This window comes from Osmia bicornis, chromosome 1 (genome assembly GCF_907164935.1).
Source record: "Osmia bicornis bicornis chromosome 1, iOsmBic2.1, whole genome shotgun sequence".
In the NCBI taxonomy this organism is placed as follows: Eukaryota; Metazoa; Arthropoda; class Insecta; order Hymenoptera; family Megachilidae; genus Osmia; species Osmia bicornis.
Window position 1 is genome coordinate 3,619,572 of NC_060216.1, and position 22,877 is coordinate 3,642,448.

Consider the following 22,877-nt stretch of genomic DNA (forward strand, 5'->3'; position numbering starts at 1 on the left):
TTTTTTAATCCGTTTGATCGCGTATTTTTCCGTATTAAATTCATTCGCGTTTAATAATTCTATTTTTCCGAAAACTCGTAATCATCTTGTCTATTGTCTCATGTAATCTCTTATTCGCAATAAAAGGACAATCGGGTGCGCGACAAGTGTTAGTGCGACATCAGCCTCATCATCTCTCTCTTCGTGTTCCAGATTAACAGCGATTTTTCAACGATCATCCAGCGATTTCAAAGTGAATTATATCGTATGTTATACTCTACATTTTCACGGTAAGCCTGTCAAATTTTAATTCTTCGAGCACGGCATTTGAAACACAGTTTCAACAAGGCAAAACGGGCGATATATTAAGCCTACGGGTTATGAGAGTCTCCCCATTTTAGATCGTCTCGATTTTCGCGTTCAGATACCGATTTATAATTAATACGTTATATTAATATTCCGAATTTTGATTTATTGCAACTTTGTGAATATTTTATCAGGAGCGACCTGTAAAGCCCTTTCGGGGGTTGTGAGAGCCTCTCCATTTAGGTCGTTACCTTGCGGCCAGTTATAGTGTATATATTTTATAGTTATATAGTTATAGTATAATTCATTAAAGTTAAGGTATAAGCTATAATAAAGTAAAGTTAAAGTATAATTAATAGTTTACAATGCCGCGAAAACCAAAAGTGGACCATAGTGAAATTTTTGAGGCTGTAAAAGACTTAAACTTTTTTAGTGATGACGGCAAATTGCATTGTTTATCAGACAAAGTGTGGGATGTTGCGTGTTGCCGTTTCAATGGTGTATTATCCAAAAAATATTCATACCTATTTATATCCCAAAATAGATCTGGAATTCTAAATAAACTACAAGTTCTGTGTAACGTGAATATTGATACGTACAATAATGCAAACAATAGTTTAGAAAATGAAAGTGACATTTTAAATTTTTCAAATTGGTCCAGTGACAATTTGGATAATGTTATGCCTGAATTGCGGACTAATATTACAATTAATAAAGATGAATGGACAAAAATTGCTCCAGAATGTACTTTCTATAAAAATCGTGAATATCTTGTTCTAAAAGACGGTTGGACAGATATTATAAGCCGACAAATATGGTCAGATTTAAAACTGCCATGTTGTTTTAGTTTTAAATCTGCTAAATGTAATGAAAATAACAACAGTTTATTTTTAAAAATACAAAGCAGATGCACGGAGTGCAATAACAATTTAAATCTGTACAATGTAAACGGACCAGATGAAGTCGGACTCTTATTGCACGTTTCTACGTACGATTCGAGAGACATTGTACATAATAAGAGAAGGTAATTACGGGGGTCTCGACGTAGAAGTGTGGTAAAAGAACTGCAAGGAAAAAGTGCCTACGCGTGGATCAGAGAAGAAGCGGACAAGGAGATGGAATTTGGAGACGTGATGTCTTCGCATATTTACAAGCCACAAGTTTTATGGAAAGCCAAGTACCTAGAGGCAGATAAAGAATTAGGAAATAATAAACTTTGTGATCCACTTTACAATTTCTTAAAAATGAAAGAAGAGAACTTAGAAGTAATACGTACAGTAAAACAAATTGGTATTAATGATATATTTATAATCTATTGGAGCCCAGAACAGGTTTATTTGTACAAACAAATTGTTAAGCAAAAACGTTATATATGTAGTCCTGTATGTATAGATGCTACAGGGTCAATCGTTAGAAAAATAAAAAAAACAGATGGTTCCAGTTAAACAATATTTTTATATCAAGCAGTTATTCCATTCGAAAATCAAGTTCTTCCCTTATTTCAAATGATTTCCGAAAGACATGATACTAATATTATAACGTTTCCAGTTCCGTCCAATATTATAATAGATTATTCTCTTGCGTTACTCAATGACGTAGTTTTAGCGTTTAATAATTTAGATTTAACAACATACGTGGATAATTGCCTTAATTATTTACAAACTGATAATATCGCATTCAAGTCAAAAAGCGTAATTAAAATAGATATTGCTCATTTTATTAAAATGATGTGTCGATGGAAATGTTTCTATCATAAACCGAAACGAGTAAATGATTTTTATGTGCGTTGTATTGGCTTATTAACATCATGTGAAAATATAAATTCGTTTCGGTCTATTTCTGAAGATATAGTTACAGTAGCCATCTCCCAAATAGAACATAACACAATCTCAATTTCACAGCAGAGATTAATTAATTTAATTAAAACGCATAAAACATACGTCAACTATGACAATATAGACGATAACGATAACAGTAAATGTAATATAACGATAGATTCTGATACGAGTTACAGTAATAATCTAAATAATTTTTTGAAATTCCTTGAGGTGGAAAATGAATCTTCATTTATTAACGATTCTATCTCTGATAGACTAAACCCGTACTGGTGTCCTGATATTCTTCCAAACTTTCGTCAAATCTGCAAGCATTTTCCTCTTTGGACATCATTGATATCGATTCCAAATGTTGCATCAACCTCAGCGTATGTAGAGAAGTATTTCAGGGAATTAAAACAATTAACACTAAAAGACACAAAAAATATTCGTGTAGACAAATTTATATTACATCATATTCAATCAATAGCAGGACACATGAAAATTTTAAATGCCATACAATTAAATAAAACTAAAACTAAGCAACATAGTAAAATACCCTTCACTAGTAGCCTAAACAAAATTGAAGAAACTGATAAAATCCTCGAAAATTGTTCATTACTTTCTTTCAATTCTCAGCAGACAAATAATAGTTCGACAGATATTTTAATACCTTTAGATAATAATAATTTAAATCAAAATACAACAGCCGATAAACTAACAATAAGTAATATAAAAGAGCTAAATAATGCAACAGACGATAGTAATAAAGAAAATATAGATTTTACTAATTGTGATAATACGTACGAGACACAACAAAGCAAAATTTTAAATGAAATTGAAAACTGGAAAGGAAAAGTAAATGAACCAGCCAAAAAACGAGGAAAGTATTTATCTATTTGTCCAGATATTAAAGATATACATACAAAACCTAAATTAAGTAAGCATTTATCTATGCTGCAGAATGGTATTTTACTAGGGCCACAATTAATTGAATTTAAACATTGTATATCAATCAAAAATACGTGTGCATTTGATTCTTTTGCACAAGCACTGTTAGTAGCATATCGAGATTGGTGTTCGTATAATACATATATTAACAAGTCGAAAAATACTATGTTTATATCTATAAAAAATTTATCTGTACTTAGTATTTGTAACAAAATGTATAAAGAACGAGCCATAATACATAGTAGCATATTTAAATCGGAATTAAATTATATGGACTGTGCGTGTAACATTAGTAGTTTAATCAGCAAACATTTACAGTAAAACCTGGATATATGCAACAAAAGTTTGTCTGGATATATGCAACATCGCTATCCCCTCCACTTGGGAGGATCCCCCTAAGCCGAACCGAGCCGCTCGGCGAGGAAACCGTGTAATATGATCCGACCGTAATATCGGTGTGACTAATACTAATTGAACGATAAAACTTTTTTATTTTTAACTTTTTCTTAATGAAACTTTTACTAACGCATTTGTGAGATTTTTCTTATTAAAATGGCACCAAACACGATATGATTTGGCTACATATGTATAAGGCAGGCCGTACACCAAAGATACATCAAACACGCAACATGCAACATGCAACACGTCGCATGTTGTGTACGAACGTAGAATAGGTAACGCGGCACGGTACAAACGATTTGTACGGACGCAGAATCGACACCAAGACTGGATATATGCAACGTTTAAATGCCCAGAATCGACACCGCGCTTGGATATATGCAACGTTTAAATGCCCAGAATCGACACCTCGCTTGGATATATGCAACGTTTGAAACCCGAGTCGACGCCGCAACCGGTTTTCATTTCCAATCCTCCTTTGCTTTTCGCCAACTTTTAACATCAATTTTAGCAAGTAATTATAATTCAAACTATATCGTGTTTGGTATCATTTTATTCAGAAAAATTTCACCAATGCGTTAGTAATAGTTTCAGTAAAAAAAAGTCAAAAATAAAAAAGTTTTATAGTTGAATTAGTATTAGTCACACCGATACGTTTCGGCTCTTTCCTTTGATCATCGGACCTCTCTCTTTCCACCACTGTCTGTCCTTTTCTACGTTCACGCTTGGCTGCTCGTCGCGTGTAACCCGAGATTCGACACCTCGACTGGATATATGCAACGCCTGGGTCCCAATGTTTGTTGCATATATCCAAGTTTTACTGTACCGTAACATGATCTGGGATCAGATATCGGTGAGGCAACACTAATGCAAGTACCTAACTTTGTTATTTTTCATTTTTTTTTTATAAAACATTTTCCATGATATTTCTGAGATTTTTCTAATTGCAATGATACCAAACACGATATAATTCGAACCATATTTACCGTGTAGACTCGTTATAAGCAAAACGTTCGAGATCGGACTTTTGCTTATAACGTGTAGTTCCACTATTGTTTGATGTTTACCGACTGCTTCGAACGTCTGACATATTGTCCGTTCACGACAAGTTGGCGAGTCAAGGTCATGCTCTCACTCTATTCCACCTCTCTAGCTACCACACGCATGTTCCTTATTGGCTGAGGCCGGTGACAAAGGTTGACGACGAACATGTTGGGACAGAGTGAAATAGAATAATTTCACAGCATTGGCGTAACCACCCAATTAAAGTGTCAGCTATAAAAAGATACACTTTCTATCTATTGCCGCTAGAGATCGGCAATTGGGAGGCTACGTCAATGCTGCAAAGTTATCATTCTATTTCACTTTGTCCAGATATGCTCGTCGTCGTCCTTTGTCACTGGCCGCAGCCAATAACGACATAGCGCACGGGAGCAGGAGAGGTGGAACAGAGTGAGAAAGTAAACAATCTACCTCGCCAACTTGTCGTGAACGGACAATAGAACGGTTTGTTTTCGCTACGTCCTCTTTTTCACTCAAGGTCCTTTTCTACGTTCGAAGCAGTCGGCAAATATCAAACAATGGTGGAACTACACGTTATAAGCAAAAGCCCGGTCCCGAGCGTTTTGCTTATAACGAGTCTATACTGTATCATTAAGCAAAATCCTGAGAGCACTAGTAATAAGTACTTAAAGTCAAAGTATATTTACGTAATATTACAGAAAAATAGATTTGGCATTTAGGATAAAATTTTAAAGTTTTTTAATTTTGAGATTAATTCAACAATTATCGAATCAGATCAAGATATTAGTTTCAATAAAACTAATAATGATCTTATCACTTTCAACTTAAATTTATCTTACAAACTTTGGTTAAAAATAGCTCCTGAAGAAGTATTCTATGCGGATAATGTTTTAAAAGAAAAAAGGTATAATGTTTTATTACGTAAGGTATGGACTGATGAGTTATATGTAGAAATATATGCCTTAACGAAACTGCCATGTCCTTTAACTTTTAAACGTTGCAAAATATCTGGAACTGGTATTTTTTTAACTGTACATATCAGGTCAATGTCCAGAATGTGATTGCATTTTCAAAGGTTGTGTTATTAACAAACCTTTAACGCAAACTGATATAACAATGTGTAATTGAAAATTTCGATGATTCAATTACACATACGAAAAAACGACAATTGAAAGGTGAAAGGAGAATTAAAGTTTCCAAAGAAATGGTCGACGCAAATATTTTGTCATGTAGTAGAAAGGAAGCCGACAAACTTATGAGTTTTGGTGACGACGAGCCAGCTCATCTACCAAATCTTAACGTTTTACGTAAAGCTAAAGAACAAAAGCGCAATATAGATTTAGGAATATCTGTTACCGATCCAATAGAAAATATAAAGCAAATGAAGTATGGTATTCATGCGGGACATATTCATTCAATTGGATTAGATCCATTCTTTGTCCACTACTGGACACAAGAACAAATGGCAATATATCTTCAACATTCAAATTTTATTTGTGTTGATGCGACGGGATCGTTAGTCAAAAAATTAAAGTTACCAACAAATGATTTATCTTCGCACATATATTTATACCAAATAATGGTAGAAACAACAGCAGCAAAATGCCCGTATTTCAAATGTTAAGTACAATCCAAAATACGAATGCAATCATGTATTGGTTTAACGAAGTCATTAGAATAGGATGTACTCATAAACCAAATTTTCCGTATCCAAATCAGATAGTTTGCGACTTTGACAAAGCACTAATGGGTGCTGTAGCAAAATCGTTTGGAAGATGTACGAGTTTAAAAGATTATCTGCAACAATGTTTTTGTTATCTTACTGAATTACCTCATAGTTTACCGTCATGCCTCATTCGTTGAGATATGTCGCATTATATACATTTAATTTCCCGGTGGAACGAATTTAAGAATTTACATCCACGAGTAAAAACATTTTATGTTAATTATGGGATACTTAACAAAAGTAATTGATTTTAAGGAATTTGAAAATATCATTAGAGCTGTTATAATACTTTGTAATAGCGAAGGCTGTGGATTAAATCAAAATGAATCAGATAGTTTAGCTGAACAAGCTTTAAAATACTTGCATAATATAATTAAAGGTAATACAGATCTAAATAATATAATAGAACACGAAAACATTGATAAAGATATTTCAGCAGCAGAGGTATTACTCTTTAATGACAATAATGATCCTCGAAGTTTTGAAAAAAATACTATTTATAATTGGGTAAACGTTTTGATCGAAGATTGCAAAAAAAAAATTACTTATGCTCCTCAAGGTGAGGCAATTAATTCATACTTTGCTCCTGCTATCACCTCTAAAATAAAAAATCTATTACATTATTTTCCACTGTATACAAATACTATGATAAATGCGTTTAAACTCGAAAAAATACATATAAGTTCAGCTGCCGTAGAATCAGAATTTAATGATCTGAAGAATCGTATATTAAGAAATGAATGTCGACCGATGCGTATTGATAAATTTTTAAGTATACATTTGAAATCATTTTCAGAGAAAGCAAAATTAGCTGTAGCAAAAAAAGAACTTGATTTGAATAAAGAACAAGTAATTTTGAAAGTAGAAGAAAAAGAAAACGGTTGTGAGACTAACATTAATAACATATCAAACATTTCATTTCAAGTTGAGAATTTTAATTTAAATAAAAATACTTCTAACGAAAATAAGGAAAATATGAACGATACGAAAAGTATATCCAATTTAGAAACGTCGAATTCTTCATTTGATGAATCTTGTGATTTGTTGTTCGAGCAAAATTGGCGAAACAAAAATGCTGCAAAAAAAATTAAACGTACCTATCTCAGTGTTCGACCGGATTGGAATATTACGGAACTTAATAAAAAAAAAATTGGTATAAGTATGCTCGAAAATGGAAACTTATGTCCCTCAATTGCAAAAAAAAATTTTAAATATATTGTAGAAAATACATGTGGATTCGACAGCATTTTTCAAATTTTAGCTTCTGCTAGTACACACAATTCGTTCTGTTGGAGTTCATATTGAAGGGATTTGGAGAGATTTATTGGTTCCTCTTGACCATGTTGTTGCCATCTGATTATCAGTCTTTGGGTGGCGCACATGGAGTTTTTCACTCACCGGAAATAGACGGTCTTAGACGTCATAAATTCTCTTTTAGGGTTGCAAGTGGCCGTTCTGCTTGCCACTTGAACTGTTTACGATGAGGACCCAAGTTCAGGTCAATTCTCAGAATTTTCTTGAGGCCTAACTTTCGCCCACCTAGACGATGCTCATGTTCCCCTTCTATATTGGAAATTCACTAAGGGCGGTTGGAAGGGAGGGCACGAGCTCGGAGCAAATTTTAGAGAAGACGGACACTTCGTTTTCGTACCTTGTACAAAACGGATATCAGTCAGACACTCACGACAGATTGTATTTAATTCAAACACACACACACAGTTACACGTACACACATATAGACACTGCAATAGAAATGAACATTAATAGTGCATAAATGTGTGCAATCATTTTTCTCCCAACCTTCTTGATTGGGTGAACCTTCTCAAAATCAGACGGCACTTGGTGCAATATATCAAAGATTGTTCAGCAGTCCCTAACATTGGTCCTTCGAGCCGGATAGTGCAGCCCGAATATTAGTGACAGTCAGTGATCCATCAACTTGGGACTATTCGTCAAGACGAGAAAGTAGACACAGTGAAAATTGCAGTGGTGTGTTCGAACGATACATGTGATGTGTGTTAAGAGGTGCTAAGAAGTGTCGAGAACTCAGTCACGTAATAAGACGTGTTACGTTGTGGAGAACTTCACGACGCCAGTAGCAGCATTCAGGTTGCCGATACTCATCGTTGAAGATTCAGTCAAGGCTCAACGAGAACAGAAGCTGAGGATAGTTCTGGACGATCAGATCAGAATTCTGGACAATTAGGTGCAGCAGGCGTCGTCCAATTACAGTCCTCAAGTAGTAAGCTCATAAACTTTCCTTATTCTATCTGCGTCATTTACTATTAGAATGGAGTCAGAAATGAAAGCTTTGATTTCTGAACGTGGCCAAATAAAGTCGGCATTAACGCGGTTTAAGAATTTCTTTAAAGAATCTGGGTCGTCTACACCTGTTAGAGCGCTCCAAAAAAGATTAGAGGCGAACACGGGTTTGCATTAGAAATTTAATACTATCCAATCAAAGATAGAGTTATTAGTAATGGGAACAGATGCAGAAGCAACACATATTGCAGAAAGAGAGAATTTTGAGAATTCATATTTTACTTTGATCGCACGAGTCGAGGAATATATTGAGGGAGCCTCCGGTGTACGATCTCAACCATTGGAGGCCGTTGCAGGCGGTTCAGTTACGTCATGTACAGTATCTGATATACAACCTGCTGTGAAGCTACCTACTATTCAGTTGCCGTCATTTGACGGAGATTATAATGATTGGGTCAGGTTTCGGGATACATTTATGTCTTTGATTGATTCAAATGATTCATTGACGAAGGTGCAGAAATTTTATTATTTAAATTCTGCTCTCAAGGGTTCAGCAGCTCGTGTGATTAGATCATTGGGAGTATCAGAAGCTAATTATAAATTGGCATGGGATGTACTTAAAGCGAGGTATGAGAACACGAGTGCTTTAAAGCGGCATCATGTTAATGCGTTGTTGGATTTACCAACGCCACAAAAGAATTCTCAGGCATCTGTGCGCGAATTTATTGATGATGCAACAAATCATTTGATAGCTTTGCGTGCATTGAAGGTTAGTGTAGATGCTTGGGACCCCCTGATTGTTCCGATCTTGTCCAGGAAATTGGACATAGCTTCTTCAAGGGAATGGGAAAAACGTGTAGCCTCAGTTTCGGGTGATACTACGTTTAAAATGTTCGCGGAATTTTTAGAGGAGAGATCAACTTATTTAGAAAGTGTTGCGGTCAATAATCAGGTAACGGGAAGTCGGGTAGAAACACAGCTACAAGGTTCGACCGTTCGTAAATCGCCGCGATTAACGTCGCATATAGTTAGTAAAACACCAAATTGTTCATGTTGTCAATCAGAGCACGCATTGGCTAATTGTGACAAATTCAAAAAGATGAGTGTTAGAGAAAGAACGAAGCATGTACAGGAATCGCAACATTGTTTTAATTGTTTGCAGCCAGGGCACAGAGTTCAAGGTTGCACGCGCAATCACTGCAAAATTTGTAAAAGGAAACATCATCCCTTATTGCATCGCGATGATCTCCATTCAGTACAGTTAGGTACAAGTAAAAAATCAGATGTAACAAAATTAGACGCGGCGACTTCAGAAGTGACGAAATCGGAAGTCACAAACCCGGAAGTAGTGTTATCATGCATATCAGATCAGAACGGGTCTTCACAGAATACAATTCTCGCCACGGCTGTAGTATCCGTTCAAGACAATAATGGGTACAACCATGAATGTCGGATACTTTTGGATTCGGGATCACAGGCTAATTTCATTACGGATGCATTCTGTAAGAGGTTAGGATTAAAACTATGTCCATTCGAAGCAGAGATAGCACTGTTAGGATCATTTGTCAAGTTGATTAAGGGAAGGTCCGAAATAAAGATACGTTCAAGGCACAATAATTTTCAAATTAGCGTTCCGTGTTATTCAGTTAAGAAAATTACAGATGACATGCCTAATTTTCCGATTCAGAGGGGCGCGATTTTGATACCCTCAAATATAACTTTAGCTGATTCAAAATTTGAGGAAAGTCGACAGATAGATATGCTTGTGGGTTCAGGAATATTTTGGAAATTACTATGTGTAGGACAACAAAGAGCGGGTCCCAGCTTAACATGGCAAAAGACTCATTTCGGATGGGTTCTCGGAGGAATTTTGACCTGGCCAACCAATAATACCCACACGACCAACAGATGTCATTTAGTGACGAACTGTGATTTACACGCGCAATTAGAGAGGTTCTGGAAGGTCGAAGAGCTAGATTCCGAGTTTAAGAATACTATGAATGAATGTGAGATACATTTTAAAGAAAGTACGCGGAGAGATTCTACCGGACGATATATAGTTAAGATACCATTTTTAGAAACTATAAACAATTTAGGAGATTCTCGTGAACAGGCGGAAAAGCGTTTGCGCGCATTGGAGAGACGGTTTGTGAAACAGCCAGAATTACGCGATCATTATATCAGCTTCTTGAGAGAATACGAAGAGTTAGAACATATGACTCAAATCAATGAGTCAAACGATGATAGGCCTGCATATTTCTTGCTGCACCATGCAGTCTCTAAGGAGACTAGCACAACTACAAAAATACGTGTTGTGTTCGATGGCTCGGCAAAATCTACCACAGGTCTGTCATTGAATGATGTACAGAGGATAGGGCCAGTTGTCCAAAACGATTTAGTGACCATCCTTATTAGGTTCAGAACACACCGGTGTGTGTTGTCTGCTGACATCACTAAGATGTATAGGCAGATTTTAGTCGACTCAACGCATCGGAGATATGTATATGAGTTAATGTATTAATGTATATGAGTTAAATACTGTTACTTACGGAACTGCATCTGCTCCGTTTTTATCAACGCGTGTTTTGCGTCAGGTCGGGTTAGATAACTTAGAAAGGTACCCGAATGCAAGTAGGGTTATCATGGACGACTTCTATGTCGATGATTTATTGACAGGCGCGGAAACACCATCAGAAATACGACAATTAAAAAATGAATTGTCTAAGATACTAGGTCAGTCAGGTTTTCCATTGCGGAAGTGGGCCACAAATTGTCAATTTATTCTGGAAGAAGATTCAAATTTGGAAGTAAATAAGGAACTCGCGGCTGAAAAGGACCCAAAAACTCTTGGGTTAATATGGGCAACAAAGGCAGACACCTTACAGTGGTCAGTCTCACAGTCAGATACGAAACGCGTCACGAAACGTATTATATTGTCAGAAATTGCAAGGATCTTTGACCCATTAGGCTTAGTAGGACCTGTTATTATACAGGCAAAGATATTAATGCAACGATTATGGCAACTTCAGACAGGATGGGATGAATCAGTGTCCCAAGAATTGTACTTAGAATGGTTACGATATCGTTTAGAATTAGAGCAATTAGTCAATATCAGAGTCCCACGATGCACTATAGTAAGTAAATACAATAGAATAGAATTACACGGGTTTTCAGATGCCTCTCAGGAGGCATACGGGGCATGTGTTTACCTGCGGTCAGAAATAAACCCAGGCACGTGGGAGGTTCGACTATTATGTGCAAAATCCAGAGTTGCACCTCTGCGATCAGTGTCGATACCTAGATTAGAATTGTGCGGAGCATTAATTTTGGTCCGACTAATTAAGAAAGTGAAGGAATCACTTCCACTGACGATATCGGTTGAAAGGTATTGGACAGATTCAACCATTGTAATAGCTTGGATAAGTAGTCCACCTAATAAATGGAAGACCTTTGTTGCAAATAGAGTTGCAGAAATTCAGAGTATCACGTTAATTGATAATTGGAGTCATATTAGCTCATTAGACAATCCAGCAGATATTATATCTAGAGGAATGACTCCTAGTGCATTGGTGACGAGCACCCTGTGGTGGTCAGGGCCCACCTGGCTATCTCGGGATGCACGTCACTGGCCGGTCTCAGGTAGTGGCACAACAGAGGTACCTGAGGCTCGAGTTGTAAAGGTTTCACTTGCTGTTTCAGACCTAAGTAAGTATTCCATGTTTGGAAAATATTCAGAGTATTCCAAGCTATTGCGGGTGGTTGCATTCTGTCTGAGATTTATTGATAGGATACGGAATAATGCATCATTGACTGGAGAAGCAACTCAAAACAGATTATCATGTTTAGAGATAAATCGTGCAAGAGTAACGATAATCAAATTAGTTCAGGAAGAAACATTCCACGATGAATTGATAGAATTGAAGAAGGGTGAAATGGTCTCAAAAAGGAGTTGTCTTTACTCACTTAGTCCATTCCTGGATGAGGGGGGATTAATCAGGGTGGGCGGCAGACATGTGAACGCACCCGTTAAGTATGATAAGAGGCATCCAATTGTTTTGCCTGCTAAACACTCGTTCTCAGACCTCGTAATTCGATACGAACATATTAGATTATTACATGCCGGTTGTCAGCAGGTGTTGGCGTCACTGCGAGAATCAGTCTGACTCATAAATGCGCGAAATAATGTTAGACGGATAGTAAGATCGTGCGTCAGGTGCTTTCGGGTTAAGCCAAGCACTATAGAAACCTCAATGGGTCAGTTACCTGCTTCCAGGGTGACTCCGGCGCGACCGTTTATGACCTGCGGAGTTGATTATGCGGGTCCCTTTTTGACAAAGGAACGAACTAGAAGTAAGATATCTGTGAAGGCCTATATATGTATTTTTGTATGCTTCGCTACAAAGGCAGCGCATATAGAGCTGGCAACAGATCTGAACACCGAGGCATTCCTCAATTGTTTCCGTCGGTTTATAGCTCGACGCGGTAGATGTAAATGTATAGTTTCCGATAATGGTACTAACTTTGTTGAAGCAATAAATGAATTAAGGGAGTTGAAGATCCTACTTAAGAATAAGGATCACAACTCAGACGTTTCACGGTTTTGTTAAATGAAGGGATAGAATGGAAATTAATTCCTCCACATGCACCTCACTTTGGTGGGCTTTGGGAGAGTGCCGTAAAGTCCGCAAAATATCATATTAAAAGAGTAATAGGTGACCAAAGGTTAACCTTTGAAGAGCTTTATACATTTTTGACGCAGGTAGAATCTTGTTTAAATTCCCGTCCAATTAGTCCTTTATCTATGGATCCGCACGACACAAATCCGTTGACTCCAGGTCATTTTTTGATCGGCGACGCCCTGTGTGCATTGCCAGACACTGATTTGAGGGACGTTGCTGTGAATCGCCTGAATCGCTACCAGTTAATTCAGCAGATGTTTCAGCATTTCTGGCAGCGATGGCATAAGGAATACCTCCATCAAATGCAACAAAAATGGAAATGGCGTACTACCTCGCAGCAGCAACCAGCTGAAGGAACATTGGTCATCATCAAGGAAGACAATTCTCCCCCCTTACGATGGTGTCTTGGCCGAGTTGTGCAGACACATAAAGGAAGGGATGGAGTGATACGCGTGGTCACTGTCAGGACCGCGGATGCTACATATAAACGACCAATAACGAAAATATGTATATTGCCTATAGAGGACAATTTAAAACAGAACCATGGACCAACTTAGAGGATAATTAGATATAACGAACAAATTAGTTAGTTCATATTTGTACGCAGTAGCTTAGCATATTTCATGAGTTCTATGTACTATTTTGATATATTAGTTGTAATGTTAACCAATGCATATTTGATTTTGTGAATTTTTAATTTTAACTTAGTTTTTTGTGAAACAGATTAATTAGAACACGTTTATAGATTCATAAGAAATAGGTTGAACGAATACCCGTTCAAGGTGGGCGGAATGTTGGAGTTCATATTGAAGGGATTTGGAGAGATTTATTGGTTCCTCTTGACCATGTTGTTGCCATCTGATTATCAGTCTTTGGGTGGCGGGTGCCGGAAATAGACGGTCTTAGACGTCATAAATTCTCTTTTAGGGTTGCAAGTGGCCGTTCTGCTTGCCACTTGAACTGTTTACGATGAGGACCCAAGTTCAGGTCAATTCTCAGAATTTTCTTGAGGCCTAACTTTCGCCCACCTAGACGATGCTCATGTTCCCCTTCTATATTGGAAATTCACTAAGGGCGGTTGGAAGGGAGGGCACGAGCTCGGAGCAAATTTTAGAGAAGACGGACACTTCGATTTCGTACCTTGTACAAAACGGATATCAGTCAGACACTCACGACAGATTGTATTTAATTCAAACACACACACACAGTTACACGTACACACATATAGACACTGCAATAGAAATAAACATTAATAGTGCATAAATGTGTGCAATCATTTTTCTCCCAACCTTCTTGATTGGGTGATCCTTCTCAAAATCAGACGGCACTTGGTGCAATATATCAAGGATTGTTCAGCAGTCCCTAACACGTTCCGTCAAGTAATCGAATCGAGTTCTACAAAAGCCTTCGAAGTTTTAAAATTGTTCTTAAAAACTGGTTCAAGTAAAATAACTTATAGAAAAAGAGCAGAATTATTATGTGAAATCAAACATTTTGTATGCGAAAATCTACCTGGCGTCATAGTTATCGATGCAGTTTCAAACATATCTTATTTTTGCGAACAATTATTTAAGGAAGACTTTAGTTACTATTTGAAAATAACTTGCATAAAATGTGAGAATGTCACTGAACGTAAAGGAACCATTTTACCAATAAATATTGATATATTAAATAAAATAATTTTTAACAAAAAAAAAAAATCCGACTTCAAAATGCACTAAAAAGTATAAAATAATTTCCATTTCATTTATATCTGTATTCCACAGCTATTAATAATATCTACTTAATCGTTACATAGGATACCAAATACATTTTAAACTTTTCGGAGGCGGCGCAAAATTAAAAACTTTTCCTCTACTAGGGAGATCCTGGTTCAGATGTCGGCAACCTATGACAAATGACCCATTTGATAATTTCAAGTAAACAATATTCAACGGGAATCAATATACCCATTGCGAATTAACTATACTGCAGTTCACGAGTGACCGCAGTTAACTCACGCAGCTAGTGACCTACTGAGGTCTAGGGAGATTTTTAATAGTGCGTGTGATTCCCCTTTACAGCTTGCTTCTTACTTTGCGTTCACATCATTTTTTTTTGGCGACAAATAATAGGAATTTCATTGTATCGTGAAACTTTACAATATCATCACCGGTTATCAGTTATCGTACGTCATATATTTCTGCCCACCATTTATATGATCGCAAAGTATAATAAGAAGCAAGCTATAGAGGGGAATAACACACGTTATTAAAAATCTCTCTAGACCTAGTGAGCGGCGCGAGTTAAGTATGGTCTCTTGTGAACTGCAGTATAGTGCATGTACATCAGGAGTGCTGCCAATTTCTCATACAATCATTACAATTACAAATGTTTTCAGCCGGACCTATAATTTTTCTCTTACGACTTATTAATTACCAAGTTTGCCATACCACAATCAAATCGTTATTAGCAGCACCGTTTGTTCGGGTATTTTTAATTTTACGCCGCCTCCGAAAAGTTTAAAATGTATTTGGTATCCTATGTAACGATTAAGTAGATATTATTAATAGCTGTGGAATACAGATATAAATGAAATGGAAATTATTTTACACTTTTTAGTGCATTTTGAAGTCGGATTTCTTTTTTTGTTAAAAATTATTTTATTTCACAATTTTTAGTGGAATTCAGAAAAACGAACAATATTTGTAGGATGCCGTGCAGTTATATGTCAATGAGAATGGTTTAGTAAGGATCAATTACTGTTAGTTAATAAAAATAAAACAGCAGAACACGGAATAACATGTTTTTTAAATCACTTTATTAAGAGAAAAAAAAAAATTTGGTTTTAATAGAAACATAACTTGACAATATTACCCCGGCCCCCCCTTCCCCTTCCCCTTTCGCCTGTTCCCCTCCCCCACCCTACCCTGACCCCCCCGGTAACCCCTCAGGCGCCGTGATCTCCCTGCCGCCACTCCTCTTTCTGTAACGTATAAAAATTGAAATTATTAGATATATATTTTTTTCATTAAAATATTATTATTATAAATATTTTCCCTAATATTGAACAGCAGAGATGTTCTGATAAGGGCAATATTGAATTCCTCTGTACGAGGCAATAATTCATAATATTAAAAAGAATCTGTAATACATACTTCGCGGTGGCTTCGCCTCCTCGCCGGATTCCATCTCTTGCACCTGAGGGAGGGGCTCCTCCCTCGGTCGGTGATCCTCTTGTTGCTGAGGGAGGAGCTCCTCCCTCAGTTGCTGCAACTGCTGTTGCTGTTGCTGCTGCAGCTGAACATCCCTGAACATTATTGATAGAGAAAACAAAGAAATATATATATATCAATCAAAATTTGGACAAAGGGACAGAATGGGGGTCGTTACAGGGGATGGGACTCGTGGCACTTACGTCCTTACAGTCTCGCGGGGGAGTACGCGAGGAGGATAAGCGTGGGAGGGGAGATCTCAGGTCTGGACGGTTCGCTGGAAGTTCGTATACGTTACGCGCGAGGATTCTTTTAGACGGGAATATTAGGGGTTGGACAAAAGGGGGTTTCGTAAAATGTAACGGAGGATAACTGGCGCGATACGCGGACACGCGAGTTCGCAATCGAAAGGTCGCCGTTGCCGTGCACTCACTCTTTACAAATTAATATCGGAAGGGCTTACTTGAAACTCCACACACAATACTTCACACTCTCACAGGTTGTTTTAATATTCTCTGAATCGCTCTCTATATTCGCTCGTTAGGTAGCCTAGGCTCAATGACGGTTCGTCGTCGCTGCCGCGACGACGGGTCCGTCGCGGGATGATTTTTGGGGAGAGGATGGGGAATAGGAAGGGGGCCTTTTCTGGCAACGGAATAGATTGGTTATCGATTATCGATCTGCCGGTGTTCGGGTTCGATGGGGCTGGCGGATCTCCGGCCGTGGCGGGTGGACTGAGGTCTTCGGGCTCGGCGACAGATGGCTCCAGGTGGACGTTTGTATCAGCTGCTGGGCCGCTTCGTCTCTTTTTCCGAAGTCCCGCGTTGCTTTTCCTCTCCTGGAGGGTGGGAGGTTTGTCGCCGGCCTCGTAGCTCCTTCTTGCGGGTGATCCCTGTTGTCTCTTTTCCGTCGCCTCCATCGGCCCGACACCGGCGGGCAGGGAAAAGGGGTGGGGTGTTAGAAGGGTTAAGGGTCATTTCTAGGTGGGATTTGAGGTGGGAGAAGCGCAGCGATTGTAACGGGGGGGCACAGGTGTCACCACGTTACAATATATATATATATATACTGCAGGCATGTTTCTGAAATATTCACAACATACATTTTGCACAGCTTCTTTTACTTTTTTCATGTACTCTTTAATTGCCATTATTAAAGTTATAAAAATAATACTTACAATTGTTATCAGATTCTCCCATTTTTTTATTCCGCAAATGTTCTGACTTATGTTCTGAAACAAAAATATTTGTTTAGTAATATTTGTAAAAAAAAAAAAAAATAAAAATATATAAGCAACAACAGTTACATTAATATTAGTTAATGACTAGAGGTAGAATGTTATCGATAACAGTGACATAGTGTTTATATTGTATAGAACGAAAGTCACACGAACGGCGACAGGACCGTGTATATCGAAACACATCTATACTTTTTAAAGTGTATCAGGATAACTAACACTCAATATGTACTTCTTGTATAGTTTTATTATTATATTCACTGAATACGAGCACGGAAACTATTTTTCATTAGTGACGAAAATTTTTGATTGTTTGAATTGCGAAATATGTAATAAAATACAATCAACTACGTATGTTTAAACATCGACAAAAGCGATGAAAATGACATTCGAAATGTATCAGTACTCAAATAATATTTTTTTTTAAATTAAAGTTGTAGAAGAAATTCTAATTAGTTTTAAAATGAAGTTGTAGAAGAAATTATAATTATATGAATGTGCGATTTCATACCAAGTTCACTGTCGACCAGTATAAATTAATAAAATTATTCGTTTGTTCCCCCATTTAATTTCGTACATTGTTTAACACCCGAACAACGGTTCTAATAGCAATAAATGTTTCCTACATTCGTATTCAGGGCACATTCAACCGATAAAAAAAGCAATATTGAATATTATTGATAATGATAATAAAAGAAAGGAAATATCTATCCATATTTGTTAACATATTTGTATTACTTTTTTATTCATTATAATATTTGTAATAAATATTTGTTAACAATTCAAAATCTAAAGTTAAATAATGAAAATAATAAGTTATTCTTTGATGTAATAAAACTAGGTATTTTTTGTTCAAAGTGACTATAATAATACAGCAACTAAATGAACCGTACCACCAGCCATTAAGAAATATTAATATACATAATTAGATACAACGTAGACGGAAATGAAATATTGCACGTATCGTACTTACCACTTGATCGAATCGCTGTTCGTATGAAACTGAGCAGGAATCTCTGACTTCCAAAGGAAGAGAATTGGTGGGGCACATTCCAGGATCGCACATATTATTCTCTATGTTTACATTCCTTTCGGTATGTGCGTAGTAGTTTATATTGAACGTAAATATTCGTAAATATTCTATTCGCCAGAAATGCGCAAAAACTAAACGGCGTATAGTCAATGATAGAAATATTCATACCCTCTTAATGTTGAATAGTATTCGGTTCGAAGAATAATGTAGTAATTATAAAATTGTACACTGGGCATTAAACAATCTTCATTTGAACCCCATGAAGAATTGTTGGCAATATTGTAAAGTATAATGTAATTGAAAAAAAACCTGTAAACAAAAAAATTAGCTTCGCGAAGCAAATAGGAGAACGTGAGATATATAAAATCATAACGATATGAATATACGAATCAGTGCCAAGATGCATAAAAAGACGCGTGGAAATGTAATTGAATATTAAGTAATGCAAATTTTAATAAAATTGCAAGTATTTGTGAATTTATGTTATATTAGATCCATTTAACATTGCCGTGAGCTTTGTACGTATATCGCATTGAGCTATTTTCAACTTATCGCACAATGTAACGGAAATCTACTATAAGTTAGCCCATTATTGCGATCGACCTCACAATACAAACATACATAGGTACAGCCCATAGACAGATCGCGTAGTCAGTTGAAACGAAAACCTGGCAACGTTAGGTGTTCAATTGATTGATACAGTGACTATAGATAGTAGAAGACTGGACATGCCTTTGTTACCGAAGGGTCGTCATTTCTGGGGCGAGCACGCCCCAGTATGAAGAGAGGTTTCCACAGTCGGTATAACAGTCGTGCCTGTTTTGGCAGTTCTTCTGATACCATACCTCACTGGTACAACTACCTTATCGATTACGGTAAGGTGAAGAGACGCACGCACATATAGTATGACTGCAATGTTGCCACATCTGTTTCCATATGTATTGCAACTAGTATTCGCACTTCACACACAAGCATATATCTGCTTCCATCCGTGTGCGCTATCGCTTCGGTGCTTTCCACCGTCAATTCATATATTCTGACTCAATTACAAATGAATATTACTGATGTATTAGGATAGGTTAGGTTATATATTTAAATCCGGCCGCTGTTAAGCGGCCGGCAACACTTTCGTGACAATAATAAATTAATTACAAAAATAACTGTAAGTGCCTTTAGACCAAATTGATCAATGAACATATCAATTAATAGATCAATAGATAATTAAGTTACAAGTAATTAAAATTTCCGATAATCGCGACTTTTCATTTAAGAACGTGACTAGTTCTGTTCTTAAAATTATAAAATTTTAATTACTTGTAACTTCTAAGTGCATAGACCGATTTCGATGAAATTTTCAGCATACACATAACTTATTTAAATCTACGAAAGACATTTTAAATTTTCATTATGGGCTCACATAAGAATGTACAAAAATTACCGTTCTCTATTTTTTTCACGATTTCACCAAATTGTAACTTTTTGAAGCAACAAAAGCAACAAAAATCTTAGTAAATTAATTTTTATAGCTTCTCAAAAAACCTGAAGTCATTTGGTCCAATTTTAAATGAGGTATTCTGTTTTAAACGGTGTATGAATACCTACTTTTTTTGCCCACTGTATGTTCTGACCGTTCAACGGAACACAGGCGCGAGGATTTGTAAAAACAGTTTATTACACTTCCTCGACGAAAAGCTATTTTGAAGTCAAGATGTTTTCCTAGTCCAGGTAATGGTCTTTTATTATTTTATACAATAGAGTCAGAATTTAATTTTCGGTTCGTCCTTAATAGGTCCGGTCATGTCATAAACTGAGTTAATGCTTGGCACAAATGATTTTCTTTGGTCTATTGATTGGTATGTTCATTGATCAATTTGGTCTAAAGGCACTGTTCACCCCCTTATCCGGCTATACCCTTTATTAACCAATTCTAAGAAATGAACAAAAGCAATTAAAAATAGGTATTATACATTATGTGTCTGAAAAAAGGCGATATTTATTAACGAAATTACTACTTTCTACTTTTTTCACGAGTTACTACTATAATGAATTATACCTATACCTATGCGTCTATAGCAACAAGAGCGACGGCCGCTTGCTTACTGTTTCTGTAAACGGAGGGGGAGCACCTTTTCTATAAATTCAGTGCAACATTTTTCAATATTATGAACAGAAAGCGAGGTGTTTCTAAACAATCACTAACAGTTACAGCTATCCGGAACAGTCACTGCAGATACACAAGTTTCTGCATTCACCGATACATGTTGCCCGCCGAAGTTTATGTGTATTCGTTCCTAAGGGTCGAGTGTCATCGCGTTCCGTGTTTTCAGTCTAAAGAACGTAAGCAAGCGGTGCGAACGGGTAGATTTCTGATTTTTAACCGCTTACATTCTGTTTCAAAAATGACATCTCGTGATACGCGCACATCATATAAGAAATGTGTTTATCGCGGTTGTGGTGTTACGTCACGTAGCAAAACAACCGAAATGTTATATTCATTTCCAGTTAAAGACAATAATCGATTAATAGAGTGGATCGTGAATAGTGGTAATGATGATTTCGCGGAGTTAACTGATGGACAGTTAAAACGGCGGTACATTTGTACAAGACATTTTGCCGAAGAAGACAAGGTAGTGAACATAAAGTTGAAGAAGGATGCCGTACCGGTATTATACGATTTACGTGAAAATAATGAACAGCCTGCGCCTACGCGTAACAGTCGTAAGTATTCACGCGAATTGCTTTCTACAAGAAAGCAAAAATAAATTAATCAGCTGAAATTAGCAACGCAGAAATTGCGTAAACTGCTAGCGAGCAAAAATAAACAAATAGTAGTATTAAAACGTAAATTAGAGTCGTACAAAATGACGGAGTCAGATTTCGATCGAAACATAAAGGACAAAGTTTCCAACAAAGTAAAGACGTTTATGTTAATGCAATTGTATCCGCATCCTGTATTTTCTGCGGACGAGCAACAGATTTGTTTATCGATGCATTATTCGTCACCGAGTTTATTCCGAAAACTTCGTGACAATTTCGGTTTCCATTTACCATGTCCTAGGACAATTAGTAGATGGTTTGGAAGCATCGAAATGTGGCCAGGCATTTGTACGACCTTTTTTACACAGTTACGTAAAAAGGTATCGTGGATGGATGATTCAGAACGAAATTGCGTGTTACTGTTCGACGAAATGACAATAAAGAAGTCCTTCGATTTTCACTCCAAAAAACAAAAAATTGTAGGTTTCCAAGATTATGGTGCCTTTGGATCTGAGATGAAACCAGGGACGCAAGCTTTAGTTTTCATGGTTCGCGGTTTATTTTATAATTGGAAGCAACCGGTTGCTTATTTCATAAGTAACAGCAACATGTCAACTATAAACTTGTTGAATGTGCTTGAGGCGGTAATTGCTGCTGTCTGTAGCACTGGTTTACGTGTACGTGCAATTGTTTGCGATCAAGGCTCTGGTAACAGATCGGTAGTAGATCGCAAAGTATCTCTTGATAAACCATATATAATACATGAAGGAAATAAAATTTATTTTCTTCATGATTATTTGCATATATTTAAAAATATTCGTAACAATTTATTACAATATAATCTTAAAATCAACGATTCTGTAGTTTCATGGTCAGATATATCATCGCTATGGGACCTGGAACGAAACAAAGGCACTAGGGCAGTCGTAAAATTGTCAGAGAAGCATATTCGACCGAATGTATTCGAGCGAATGAATTGTAGGCTCGCTTTACAAGTGTTTAGTCGAACAGTTTCAGCAGCTTTGTTAACGGCCAGCACACAAGGGCAAATCCAAAGCGATACTGTTGCGAATACTGCATGTTTTGTTCGACTGTTGAATGATTTATTCGATAATTTAAACAGTCGAACCGCACATGATGCTAATCCGCAAAAGTGTGCCTTATCAAATAGAAATCCTCAAATAGAAGAAAATTTGATAAGACAGGCAACAGCATGTGCAAATTGGTTTGTGATTCAAAAGGGTCGGCAGGTACGTCCTCCGTGCTTCAGAGGCTTGCAGCTATCAATTAACGCGACGATACAATTATGGCGTGACATTCGCGATGAAGGTGCGTCACATTTAATGACGTCGCGATTACAACAAGATCCAATAGAAAATTTATTTTCTATGATCAGGCATAATGCGGGCAATTATGAACAAAATCCGTCCGCGAAAACATTTAGATTGAATTTGCAGAAAAATATGATGTTAAATTTAATGAAGCCATCGCAATCTGCAAATTGTTTAGATGACGAAGAT

At 36.8% G+C, this 22,877-nt stretch overlaps 2 protein-coding genes across 2 annotated transcripts; both read left to right on the forward strand.

Annotated features, from left to right (window-relative positions):
• Nucleotides 1-8,677: 8,677 nt before the first annotated feature.
• Nucleotides 8,678-10,981, forward strand: LOC123988131. Its single transcript, XM_046287123.1, has one exon. It carries the CDS (start codon nt 8,678-8,680, stop codon nt 10,979-10,981), a length of 2,304 nt encoding a protein of 767 aa, XP_046143079.1.
• Nucleotides 10,982-11,102: 121 nt separating this feature from the next.
• LOC123988133 lies at nt 11,103-13,696 on the forward strand. The gene is made up of 2 exons (XM_046287139.1): nt 11,103-12,545; nt 13,220-13,696. Exons 1-2 carry the CDS (start codon nt 11,103-11,105, stop codon nt 13,694-13,696), a joined length of 1,920 nt encoding a protein of 639 aa, XP_046143095.1.
• The last annotated feature ends 9,181 nt before the right edge of the window (nt 13,697-22,877 follow it).